At 37.0% G+C, this 14,180-nt stretch overlaps 2 protein-coding genes across 4 annotated transcripts in view; both read left to right on the forward strand.

Annotated features, from left to right (window-relative positions):
* LOC129566926 (lachesin) overlaps positions 1 to 4,652 on the forward strand; it is a 41,109-nt gene extending 36,457 nt beyond the window's left edge. Inside the window, exons 12-14 of the mRNA XM_055443321.1 lie at positions 631 to 795; positions 955 to 1,068; positions 2,095 to 4,652. Of these exons, the coding sequence (XP_055299296.1) occupies positions 631 to 795; positions 955 to 1,068; positions 2,095 to 2,288 (473 nt within the window). The 3' untranslated portion in view covers positions 2,289 to 4,652. The remainder of the gene's footprint in view (positions 1 to 630; positions 796 to 954; positions 1,069 to 2,094) is intronic.
* LOC129566934 (uncharacterized) overlaps positions 1 to 14,180 on the forward strand; it is a 175,728-nt gene that overhangs the window by 116,532 nt on the left and 45,016 nt on the right. The gene's annotated exons all lie outside the window — the stretch shown is intronic.

The raw sequence follows: 14,180 nt of genomic DNA on the forward strand, positions 1-14,180 counted from the left end.
GAGAGAGAGAGAGAGAGAGAGAGAGAGAGAGAGAGAGAGAGAGAGAGTGAAGCAAGAGAGCACACACCGACACAAGAAAAAATGTCAAGCAATTGCGAACAAAACCCTCGTCAGTAAGTTTTTTTTTTACTTCGTCGGCTTCGGGTGTGTGTCGTACCTTTGTGAGTATGAGCATGGGTAAAGGTGACGACACGGGTGCTGAAACTCAACCGATTCGATTGATTTGAATTTGTACCGACGAAGAGGAGAAAAAGAAACATAGTCGTAAATGCGAAGATTTATTATATTCTCGTTTGGCTCAAGCAACGACCATAGTATCAGTGGAACAAGGGTGGTAATAAAACGGATGACATCATTTTAGTTGCAAGCAATGCGAGCGCGACATATGCCTATTTCGATTGCATATTTATCAATGATAAATGAGGATCGATTGCTCATTTTCTCTCTCTCTCTCTCTCGGTGTCGTAATTTTACCGATGAAAAAACACATCGTTCTATCTGGAGAATAACAATGCCTACGTTACCAAAAATCAAATCGTTCAACTTGTTTATTTATGATTTGTTTTTTTGTTTGTTTATGCAAAAACTGGAATCATCAATTCGACCGTTGTTTTCTTTTTCTCTGGGTAGATGCGGCTCGATCAGGCGACAAATACGAGACATCTTCAACGAATATCGGTTACAGCAAGTATATGAAGCTGAAAATTCGAACGGTTGGACCCGGTGACTACGGATCCTACCGTTGCGTTGCAAAAAATTCGCTAGGCGAAACCGATGGATTAATCAAACTCGAAGGTAAATCACACTAATTAAATGCAATAAAATTCTATTTTGAAAAAAAACTTGCATGGCATGCACACATATATGTGTGCTTGCGTATGTATGCGATATAAAGTTGTGAACATAAATCGAATGTTTAACGAGGTTTCGATTCATTTGAAAACTTTCAAATAGAACTAATTGCACCGACGACCGTAAAAACAACCGAACACTACATGGAGAATGGCAAAAAATCCAAAGACTCACAAATGGTCGGCGACTACGGTGTTGAAGAGTGGAAGGACGGAGGTAAGTTACCAATCCTGACTGATAAATCAATATCCAATATACGCATGATCTGGTATCATTCAATAGGGATATTGGATTTTCCCAACATTCGAATTGTATGTGAATACGAATTTGTGATTTTATGCAGACTGTTTGAATGCTTTCATTATTTTTGAACACTTTGCCACGATTATCCATTTCCAAATTGGCTAATTCTGAAATTTATTGCAGAATTTATTCGATGAATTTACAAAAAAACCTTTTGATTTCTGCATATGACAAAGATTTGAATATCAAGTTTTGTACCGGCCAAAATTCAACAGTAAATCCATTAATTTTTCTTCTACAATCAATATTATCCACTTCAAATGAAGATTTTCTCCATAAAAAGATGATTTTCCTCCTCTATAGAAGTATATAAGGCTCAAAAATGGTCTTTCAAAATGGAAAATGCTTGCAAAAATTAGCAAAATGTGTGACATATGATCAAAATGAAGAAAATGAATTAAACATGTTCATGTGTCAAATATTTCACACATTCCATACATTTTTTTTTCACCAAATTCCCAGTGGATATTGTTATTTACTGTATGCACTGTTCCAACTTATAACAGCGACCAGATGCAGAAGTGAATTCTTTTTTCAAATGGATAAAAGATTAAAAAAAAACAACAACAGCATGCATTTTCGTAAATTAAATTATAGAAAAACATACCAGATGCATTTTAAGCAGCATTTGAATGGGAAAATGCTTTAAACTGCTGGCATAACCGTATACGGTTTGTTGTCGGTGGGTCGCCAATGCTGTTGAGTTTTTGGCTGTTATCCACTTATTATTCAATAAAACTTGTTCACATGCACAGTTGATTTTATGTTGGTTTGCTGAAAATTTAATATTTGCTGCTTGCTTTTCAATTGACATCATAATTTATGTATTTCTTTTTCCAATTTTTCCCTTTTCTCTCTCGTTCTCCCTCGCATTGTGCTCGGTTTCTGTTCATCTGGTGTTTCTGTCCCACTCGTGGAACTGGTTCGGATCTTGAGTAGAACATAATGGTGAATATTCAGCTGCATCAAAACCACCGAATCAACATCCTCCCGGGGCTTACAGCGACGCCATAACCATAACCATTTCAACTCGTTCGACTCGTATTTGCTGTTGTATTTTTTATGCTCTTGTACTTTTAGTTAACTGCAAAACTTTATTTTCTGTTGGTAAAATTTTCCACTTGAATAGGTAAAAAAATTTCACCTAAAAAACACTAGAAGAAGAAAGAAGAAAAACACACTCTCTCACACACACACACACACACACACAGAGAGAGAGAGAGAGAGAGAGAGAGAGAGAGAGAGAGAGAGAGTGAGAGAGCACAAGTTCTATATATAGACATTATTGCGTATACACATATAAATTGATAGGAGAGCTAGTAAACTGAATTAAAGAAAGCAAAAGTATAAAAAGAAAAAACACAGAGAGAAAGAACTAGTATGTATTTGTTTAAAATTAAGAGAAACTCGAAATGAATTCACGAAAGTTTATTCCAAGAAAATGTTGTGTGTTTAAGTGTAATGTGAACGTCAATTGTGTATGAATTGTGAGTGTCTTGAACGTTTGAGATAGTTTGTGTGAGTGTGATAGTATGAGAGTGAATGAGTTGAATGCGTTTTACACGTAGCGTGACGTCGACAAGAAAATAAGGTAATATAGCGGGTGGGATAGGAAATTAGTGGCAAAATGGCCCCGTTTCTTGAATTGAAAACAAAGGAATTAAGAAACTAAGAAGCAGCTCAAAATTAAAATCGACATTTCACTCATTAAGCGGGCGGGAATGGAAGAAATGTATCGCCGATTTTCCCTCAAAGTAAAACTATATTTTAATCATTCATACACTTCTCGGCGTCAATGGCAGAGCGGGAGGAGGAGAGGGAGGTCGAAAACCATTTTCCAAACACGTCTTATTATAAAGCAATAAGTGAAAATGGGAAAAGTTTTTATGTGTGAAATCGCTAGAGAATATTATTGACATGGATTGAAGTAACATACGTGCATGGTGCAACCAGCGTACACAACACATACTCGCACTCGCACACTTTCGATCAGCAGAGGAAAGTCAGTTTGAAAAAAATTATAATTTACGATAGAAATACAATCGAACGAGCATAAAATGAAGCATTCACATAAAAATAGCTTGCATTCGTATTACGATAGGTGTCAATGATATTCGAACGGGAGTGCGCTGGAAGCGAAAAACGCTAACAATTCTCTTTTCTTCTCCATCACTTCTGTTCATGTCTTCGAAATGATTCTCATAAATTGTTTATTCGTATCCGAAACTTTTAAAGTGAAAAATCAATTTTTTTCGATGTAAACTTTCTGTATACCGATTTTGCTATGTGTTTACGTGTGTAGGGAATTAAGTTGTTACATAGTCAGCGTTTAGACAAATCAATGAGCGTGCTAAACGTGCACACATGTTTACATCCTTCGAACATCTCTCCCCCATGCAATGGCTGCGCATGTTGTTTGCCACAGCGAAATTACGGCTCAAATATCATTTTGCTGAATAATGCAGTTAATTAGATTCAATTTAAATTTTCTTTTGTGCACACAATTATGGGCGAACAGCATCCGCAATGCATAAGCAATATGATACTACCATTGTCATGCATACTTTGAATTAACTACGTATATATATTAAACTCGCGCTGCGTAAATAAACAGCGATGATGATCCGATGCTAAACTAAACGCTTCACACATAATCAAAATCGGTAAAAGCTCATTTTCATTTCGTTAAATTGGTATGCCAAACGCCGCTATGCATCGCATCGCATCGATTTCGGCTCACGTGCTTAATGTTTATATTAATTAGTGTGTATTCAATTGTTAGCGACAACGTACGTGAATTGAATTGCTCAGTACAATTATTGTCGTTTTTTTTTTTTTCTCGTTCCGGGATTCGGCACCCATGTAGAGTGGAATTTCATTTTTTTGGCAATCAATAGCAAGCGCACGTTGTTCAGCCAAAAAATTGACTCATTTTTCTCGAAATGTGTTGGCATTTTGACAAGTAGCAAAATTCACACTTCGACTCCACCGGGAGAATGGAGCAAAATCTGTTGGGAATTTATGTTTTGGGTGCAAATTGACATAAAAATGAGAAAAGTACTATGATTTGCGACTTCGATAAAACCGAAGTGAAAGCAAAAATATGAAAAATCAGCAAAAGAAATATAGAGAGAAAACTTATACATAATCAGATAACAAAAATATCATGGTGATTTGTTGAGAATAATATATTAAAGGATATATATGTAAAAAAATGATGACTATTTATATGATAAGATTTAATGTTTCAAAAATTGACATGTTTTTAAAATGCAAGCATCACCTATCTAAGCAAGGAAACACTTGAAGTTCTTCATTAGTAAGATTAACAAAGCTCATGAATAAATTAATAAAGAAAATTGACGAGTTTCGGCTGTTTCACACTAACAAAACGAGAAAAAAAACAACAGTTTCAAACTCTGAAGCTATCCTTTGTTGTTTCTGATTGAATAAATACTAAGTAAATTGAGTAAAGAAAACGCGCTTTGCTATAAATACTATATATACTGACGTTTAATGGTGAAGATGGAGAAAAACGATAACAAAAAACGGTGCAGAGAATTGTGGAAACATGTAAAACTAACTAAATAAAAATATACACATTGAAATAAAATCATACAAATGGATTTCAATCATACAACATACATTCCAGAACTTTCGCTGCAGTCACAAATCAATTTGCGGTAAGTGTTACAAAACTTTTATTTCAGCTGTTTCTCTTCTTCTTCTTCTTCTTCTTCTTTCTTGTTTCGTTCGGGGTGTGTAACATAAATCGAGTTTTCACAATCGCCCCATCATGTGATGAATTTGATTTCGTGCAGATTTTCTTTTTCAAAGATTTTTGAACGCTGATATATATACCAACATCATGATTTATTCAGTATCGCAACGACAAGAAATCGAAACTTTTTTTCTTCCCCGTCGAAAACATGCATGTACTTACAGAAAAGTCTACATTTCACGTCAACAAATTTACTTGGAAATATGTTTATTTTGTTGTGTCTACGCTCTGTAGATTTGCATGTCGTTTTGAAAGAACAGAAACATCTCATGTTACTGTTATCGCTTTTTCATCTGTTTTTCGGTTGTTGTTACTGTTGTGCAGTTATTGCATCGTTGTCGTGTTGCTATGACCTGCTTTTAATGACACTTGGACCATTTTATGTGAGCCATTTTTGGATAGTTCATGTTACATTTTCAACTGAAATGTTTTCTGCATTTGAGTGTTTGTTGATTTTTTTTCTACGTTTTTGATGAAACAAATGATGTATTATTTTGAGTATATTTCCTTGAAATTTGACGGTATTTGATTGAAATAAGAGAGAAAAGTCAACGTATGATAACGATCGAATTCCAAAAACTAAACGCAACAATTTTTATTGACAAAATTTAAATTTTTACATCTTTTCTCATATGCTTTCTAATGGGAACTTCCTATATGGACACACAATTTTGGTGAAAAATAATGATACGTAATAAGAAGATTTTCGTTGGGAAGCAAAAATTCCATTCTTAGAAATTATTTGAAACCCCTATTTTTGCCGTTACTTTCATTCAGAGCAATCAAAACAAGATAAAACCTACAGGTTCGTAACTCCGATTCTAGCTCTGATTCCATTCCAGCCCAAAATGGTCCACATCTATATTTTAATGTCAGAGCCGAAATGGTGTTTTTTTTGCGCTCTCTCTCTCTCTCTCTTTGTCGTTTGTTCTTGATGTGAGTCAGTTTTCCGTAGACAAAATTACTTTTAAATTTCTTTTTATTGGACATTAGAGGCCAGTAAATATGTGAACTTTTTGCACTTTCTGTGAGTGAACGACGAGCGACAGGAAAAAGATAACGGCGTCAATGCAATAAACACATTTCTGCCGAGTGCAAGCTGGTCAACAATTGTAGCGAAAACTTGAAAAAGTGCTGTTACATTCGTGTCGTTTGAAGATTTTTTCTGGCATATGCTTTTTTTGTGTCAAATAACACTCGAAACTGGCAGCACCACCAGCAGGCAAATAGAGTAAATGTTCCAAGTGTGTGATGTGTTTTTAATAATGGAACCAATTTTTCTCTGCAAATTCAGTGGTTGCGAAAAGCGGAGAAAAAAGGCGGTTGAACGCACCGACGATGTTGATGTCGATAGAGGCATATTTGGCTAAATCAAAAGGTGTACAAACTAAATGGATGATGATGTTTAAGCTTTTAGCGGTAAATGTTATTTTCATTGCTCAAAAAAATGGATTGCGGGTAATTGGTTCTCGAACAAAGTGGTTATGACCGTGTGCGCATTGCCTGCAGTTTGAAATTAATTGTTTTTGAACTGAAAAAAGAAAAATCACGAGACATTTTGAAAAAAAAAATTGGTTGTAAATGGAGTTGAGCATAGAAAATGGTTCAGTTGAGTGTGCCTTCATTGGATTTAACAAACCATTTGCGAAATCATATAGTCTATTCACCGGCACTTGTAACTCTCTCTGTATTCATTCAAACTCTGGCTTTTTCATTTGCTGCATTTACATTTTATGATGTGAAACTAGTTGTTGGGATTAATTCAATGGACGTTGTAATGGGATCAGGAGAGCGGTGTGAGAGAAGAGCGAACTACGAAAAACACAGAAGAGAGAGAGAGAGAGAGAGAGAGAGAGAGAGAGAGAATCGGTATTATACATCCCGTGATTTGGTCAAATGTGGAAAAAGCGATTTGCAAATTGTTCGTGGATCATAACGTTAAATCGACGTAAAGCTGAATAGACGAAATTGCAGCATGGGAAATGCGGCGCACATGGAACCAACCACGTCCCGACTATACTATAATCTGACCGAAAAAAAGAAGAAGCAGAAAAAAAACATACACACACTCATACACCCCACCCCGACCACAGAATCTATAAAAACTTTTCCAGTTTAGCAACCAATTTTTTGCGATTGCTTGATTAAGTATTTTCCTTTTTCATTTTTTGTTTCTCTCTTCGCTCGATGTTGGTTGTTCGGTCGATGTGAGATTAAGTTTGCACACAGTAACATCCACGGATCATGTATTTCGATTACCTACGAAATTTCATAACAAGCGAAAAGGAAAGGAAAAAAAATTATTGGGAAATCGCTTTTGCCAATCTGAGCATTTACATCGATTGCATTGACGGCGAACGAGAGCGACAACGAGAGGCTGAGGCGAAAGAAAAAAAAGGGATAGAAAAGTCGGACAGAAACAACGAAATCCCAAATCTCGATATCGATGTTTCTGGCAAAGTGCGTGTTATCCATAATAAATAAATTCAATCTTTCTGTTGGATAAAAACGATTGTGCGTACTTTGTCATTATTGCCGCCACAGTTTTTACTTCTTCTCTCGCAGCGTTGCTGTTTCTTTTTGGTCGCTTTTGTTTTCGCTCTTTACTTACTACCTCTTGCTCTGCTAAACGACTGATGGATTTCGGTTTGGAATTCATACGCAGCGCGCAATAAACAAACAACGACACAAAGCTTTCGTGCTGAAAACATAAACTGACGAAAAACCAAAAAAAAAGAAAGAGAGAAAAAACAACCGACACACGAACAACTAGAAATCCCAATCCTAATACTTTAATCCCGGTGTATCAAGCTGCGACTGAGATAACTTTACATCCTCGAAAGATAGAGATACCAAACACACAGCGCCAACAAAATGAAACAACAATCACACACACACACACACAATCACAACTGTTTAGCTAAACGAGTTTTCGATTTGAGATTTTTCGCTCGTTTCTGCCGTCGCCGAAGCCACGCGAAGACGATACACAGGGATATAATAATGATCCGAAAGGAATGAAAATACTTTTTCTATCTTTCTCGTTGCGGTCATATTGACGTTTAAACAAACAACCATATCGATAGACTGATACTGAGCCGACAGGGAAGGGGAGGACACAAACTCATTGCATTGTTGCCGCTTGTCGGTTGGGTATTGTTAACTGTTGTCACTCACACACACAAATCGCCTGCGTTTTTCCGCTCCGAAACTTTTCTTTTTGTTTTACGACACGATTGATGAATCTGAATCTCGACCACAGCGCGCGCGAAATACCACAACCGTTGAAATACGATACAGAAGCCAATCGTCGATGGCAGTCGACAACTTGAAGCCATCTTTATCGAAATGACATTTCGATAAGCATCACAACTTTTTGCACTGATTAAACGCTATGATAGTGACACCCAACAATTGCCAAACCCAACCGCAAAGTGCGACCTATGGTTTTCTTTCGCGGTTTTGATCAATCGCTTCATTGATGGCGATTAGCCAGAGAGAATCTTGTCGATCGACATGAAACAATCGGTTTTCAAATTAACACTTACACTGAATTTGGGGTTGTGTTCAATGATCAGAACAACAAATGCGGGAAAATGAACCAAACGCGTTCAGCAGCCAAGCTTTAGTAGCATGGCGTGTTACTTCAACATTCATTTGATCTAGTAAACCGTTTAAACTCGATGAGTTTAACTCATTGATTTAGATGTTTCGAAAAATAAAATACCCAGGAAATCAAATGACGTTGTATTTCAATGACGGTGACCTATTTGAAACGTAAGTTGAATATGGAAAGTAAATTAGTTCACGGCCACTGCTGAATTTGTTTTTAAAAAAATTGCAAACTTGTATTTCCATCAAAAAATTGCCTAATAATATACTTTTAGCTAATGGTAAATCGATTTTTCGTTGAACATTGAAATAAAACTCCGAGCCTAAATCTCTCTATTCGCCATTATATTTATCCTAACCTTCGAACGTTGCATTTTTTCGATTTTTGTTTACATTTTCCTCTGATGTTCTTCACAACAGAAAAAAAAACGACGGTAAATATTCATGCAAATCATCAAGATGTGCTTTTGCGTCAAGATTGTCTGCTCTCTTATGTTTGAATTTGGAAAATCTGACGAATATTCATTGAATGCGTCAGCAATATTTCGTAAATGCTTGAACATTCACCGAATTGAAGATGAAATTCAAAATGAATTTTGGATCTTTGGGCTGTGAAAAGGCAAAGTAAACTTTAGACGAGAAGGAAAATGAAATAACATTCCCATTGAATGGGAACTGTTGAGGTAATCATTTGAACATGCTAACAACTACTTTCACTTGTTCGCAATGTGAACATTCTATTCATTGCTAGAACGGTAAAATGTGTATTTATTTTCGCTCTCTCTCTATCTATCTCTCGCTTTCTCTAGGAAAATAATTTTCAATTCAAAAGTCTTGTGTATTCAAAAGAAATTGGTTGTTTTCTTCGCATTAACAAATAAAAGGTGGAAGTAAAAAGCAAAAGAAAAGGTTTTTTTTTATTCAAACTTAAATGAATTGAAAAAGGTTGAGCCATTCGTTCTGTTCCGAAGTAAAATTGAGCGCAAAATGCAAAATTGTAGCTGTGTGTGATTTCGGCACAAGCAAAATGAATACAAACCATCTCCATGTCCAACGCTATTTCTCGTTCGTTCCTATCTGCCTCGTCTCGTGCTGTCTTCTGTAAATATTAAATTGGTCATAGAGAAGTACACGGCCAAAGCGAGAAAAACTGAATAGAATTCAGTGTAGTCAATCTATGTCGTTCTGTTGGTCTATGAAATCCTTGAATTACCTGTATGACGAATTAACCGACGAATAAAGAGACGCAAAGAAATCATTGAATTAGATAAGAAGCACCGTGTTCGACCGTTCCGTGTCATTTAATAGGCTCTCGTTGGGGGGCGGACAAGCATTCATTCACTTCGTTTTGTTTGAACGGCACCGCACAAACACAAAATTAGCGTTTAAATTGTAATAAAAGTGTGTCTTCTTTGCTCTCGCTCTCTCTCTGTTTTGCCGTTTTCTGTGTCATGCTCGGTCGACCATTACATTAAATAAATTTATCTTAATTTGGGCGAGGTGCATGTCAGCGATCCATTGGCGAAACTGGTGCACCGAACAGGCACACTATTCGAGATGAGAAAGTGTGATGAATGATGCGAGAGCAGCGACCAGAGAGAATTCATGCGACAGATATATGCAGTGCTCGTTGCCTCCCTCATCCCGCTATCACGGTAATGGAAGTGAAGTGTGGCGGAATCCCAAGCATTTCATCAATCGTTCTATGCCTTTGCACTGATTACAAATGCACACATAAACTACAATCGAATGAGTGAGAAAGAATGGAAGAGAGTGAGCAAGTGGAAGGAACGAAATATTCTATCATGGAATTTTCATGTTCTCGCATGAAAATTCATCCCTCGCCTGCACACGAACCAACGTTTATCATATGACAAACACTCGGCAATCCATTTTAGCAGCCGTACCATGCTTTGCATCAGCTTGACAACTTCTAGTTTTCCCTCTCTCTTTCTCTCTCTCTGTCCCTCTCACACTCGCATGCTCTTTATTTCACACCGAACCGAAGAGAATTGTTGTAAAATATTTGCATGACTATTTCCTTGGAAAATAGTTGTGAATGTTTGAGTCGTATGCTAAAGCCGGCTTGTCGCCTGCTAAAATGTACTAAATTATAAATTACAATATAATGCCATTTTAAATGTGTTTTTGTGTACAAAACAAGGCCGTAATTGTATTTGAGTCAAATGCAGCAGCCGAGCAAGCGTTTCGAGAAGAAAGTGTGTCGCTCGCTCGCTCTCGTTATCGTCCCTGAATTAATAAGACCGAGAGAATGTGTGCACTTTGTCTGTGCGTTCGCAATTTGGTGTGGGTGCCACACATTCACTAGCAGAGTGAGTGAGTGCGAAAAAATATGTGGTCGAAAATAAATAGCTGGGTTTTGTACGATGAATGACTCTTTGCTGAGAATCGTGTCGACCACAACATACATTCTCTATCACCGAATACCAGAAATCACACACTATTCACCATGGCATGGCACGCGCGCACACTATCCACTCAATGCCATTACTCGCTCTTTCAAAGAAAACACTTGAAGCCAAAAGTGGAATATCAACCCATCTGTGATACAATGCGTTCCAAATTGTAGATTTTATAAATAGGTATGGTTAACATCGTAACCACGAATATTATCTGCCCGTTGATGCATCGGGAATAGAATCTCGTTGGTTTGCTCTTTCTCTTTCTCTCTTTCTCTTTCTCTCTTTCTCTCTCTCTCTCTCTCTCTATCTCTCTCTTTCTCTCTCGCGTCGACTGGCACATACGATTGCTTTGAAATACGTAGCGAAAAGCAATGAATTATGATTGCAATGAAGAGAAATAAAAACGAATCACATAAAACAGTACGCTCACACGCAACAACACGTTCACTTCATCGCCGATTTATTTCTAGAAATTATTTCCGTGTTCACCACATTCGTTACTCGCATTCTTTGACGTATTCCATTGACTGTCTCATGTGCAGCGATTTTTGTGTTTCCTCTGTTTGTACGAGTTTTTCTCTTTTTTGGTGGTCTTCTCTTCCACTCGATCTTCTTATTCGCCTTTTCATTCTTTTTTCTTTTTTTTCGAATATACGATTTTTTTCGGTATTATTTATTGTCAGCCGCTGGGATTTCGTGGGACTTTAAGTGATGCCATTCGACGAAATAATTAAATAAGGAAAATCGTAATTTCTTTTGACTGTCACGCAACGCATTCTCATTTCCGTTTCGTTTATTCACATGTGCGCATACACACGCACTTGAACAAGACAAGCACAATCTTAATATCAAATATTAATAACAAACCATAAATAATGACGATGTAATAAAAGCTCATTACCAAGACATCATATACGGAGCAGCCGCTTCTTTAGATATGATTTCACATCGTCAGCCAAGGACAATTGGCACTGTGTGCACATTTATCATTGAGTCGTGTTGTGGTTACTTTTGAAGTTGATTTTCATTTTATTTTATTTAACTTGTGCTCCCCAACTGAAAATCAACCATCAAGCACAAGCATTTAACAACATCTAAACACTTTACAAAAGATAAACACGAACTTTGTTCTCTCTTTCTATCCAGCTCTTGCTTTTCATTTCGTCCTATATTTCGATCTTCTTTTCCTGCTCAATGGTTCTTCCTCCTAAGAATAGATATTGGACACGTCGCCATATTCCCGATGACAAATCGTCTACGTTACTTGAATTTTCGAGTAGTTTTCCTGAAAACCATATACGCTCAACGTTCATTCGGTTGAATTTGTTTGGTTTGGTTCTGTTTGAGGTGGTCAAATTTATATATTTCTCTCTATTTTAGAGAGAAGATGAGATTTTCAAGTGGATTCCATTCCTTATGTGTGCTCGATTATTTACCTCATTTAAAAGTGATTATCGTTGAACGATATGCGAATTACAGTAATTGTGGCAAAGTTACACATTAAACAATTCAAAGAACGTTCCATGACCGCAATCGTCCTCTCATCATTATTCTCTTGGGCTCTTCTTCTATCCATCGCATACTACACAATTTAATCTCATCATTATAAAATGCATACAGGGTGGCCGTTGTGAAGTGAAACAAATTATCAAATTAAAGTAGTTCTGTGTCAAAAGCCACGGTGTATTTCGTAATATATAAATTTTGTGTATGGAAAAAGGTGAGCATAAAACGCCAATATAAATACAATCTCCAATTTCTGGCTTCTTACACTTTGTGAACGATTTACTCTTTTCTCGAGGTTGTTCGGCGACTTGTTCCGTACAACTAAGATGCAGCGTATTAATGGAGAGAAAAGAAAAAATTCACTTTTATCAACAGCAACGCAGCCATTTCGAAACCAAGAGCGCTTGAAAATTGGGCTGAGCTCCGTGCAAATGGCACGTTTTCAAATGTAATATTCAAATCGGAAACGTTGCTGGCAGAAAAAACTAGAAACAGTAACGTATTCTCATTTCGAAAGATCAACTGTAAATTTGGTAGCGCTATTCGGATTGGGAAAAGTTTTGTACAACCAACGTCGACCTGGGTACAACTTCAGTAAACATCGAAAGCACATCTGCACACGACGACCAGAATATGCACACGAGTTTCACACACATACACGTATGCGCTGAAGGAGAGACCGGGAGAGTGTTTCGGCTGCTGTGTACGTGCCCAAACCATAACCATAATAATGATACACGCTTATGCATTTAGTCTAAAAGTCGGTAATAAAATGAAAAATAATCAAAGTAATATTCATACAAATGGCGATAATATGTAGATCAGATGCAGAAGAATAACACAAACATAAATAATACACCGAACAAAAAAGTAGAATAGAATGTAGTACGGTACATGTATGTCTTTTGCTCTCTTGCACGAGTATCTTCCGTGGAGTATCTTCTGTGCACGAGTGAGCATCGCGGCAGTTGAACGTGGTCATGTTGCTCGTGGATATGATTTTAAAGCCAAAGTTGATGACACTATTGCCAAAAATGTGCAAAAGTACAATGAGCTGCTGCTTCTGTTGCTGCCATTTTTTTCGGGTGACTTCTTATGCAGGCACGCATTCGCATTTACCTCAACGAAATGAAAACTGCCTGAATTCCGCAGGCAAATTCGACCCAAAAACCCAAAACAACCTCAGAGAGAGAGAGAGAGAGAGAGATGCTTATTTGTATCTGCTTTGGTATTCATGCTAACATGTAATAAGCAAATAAGAACTTTTATGCCCTCGAAAAAGAACTAATAATAACATTTTGTGTTTGTGTGTGTATGTGCGCGCGTGTTCGGCATTGGCATACACAAAAAAGCGATTCGGTGAAAATTAAACGCTACCAACAGTTAAGTTTCCATAAAGAATATTTTGCATTTTGCAATTTTCATGAATTGTTTTAGTGTCTTGTGGGCACAAACCAGAGTAGAACATTTTGTAGATGCCATATCGAATGTTTCAATGGTAGAAAATGAGTCGATTCAAGTGTGGCTTCTTCAAGACTTTATGTTTTTGCACAAATTGGATGACGTTGAGCAATGCGAGAAAAAGAGCGAAACGGTCGCATGAAAATTTGGTTCGGATCAAATCATGGGATTTTTTTTCTCTAGCCGCCGTTGTTCCAAGCAATTGTTGAAAGAGAGAGCAATATCGTTGAATTGAATCGCTG

This window comes from Sitodiplosis mosellana, unplaced genomic scaffold, assembly GCF_009176505.1.
Source record: "Sitodiplosis mosellana isolate CC-2019 unplaced genomic scaffold, AAFC_SMos_1.0 Smas_scaffold_5, whole genome shotgun sequence".
NCBI lineage: Eukaryota > Metazoa > Arthropoda > Insecta > Diptera > Cecidomyiidae > Sitodiplosis > Sitodiplosis mosellana.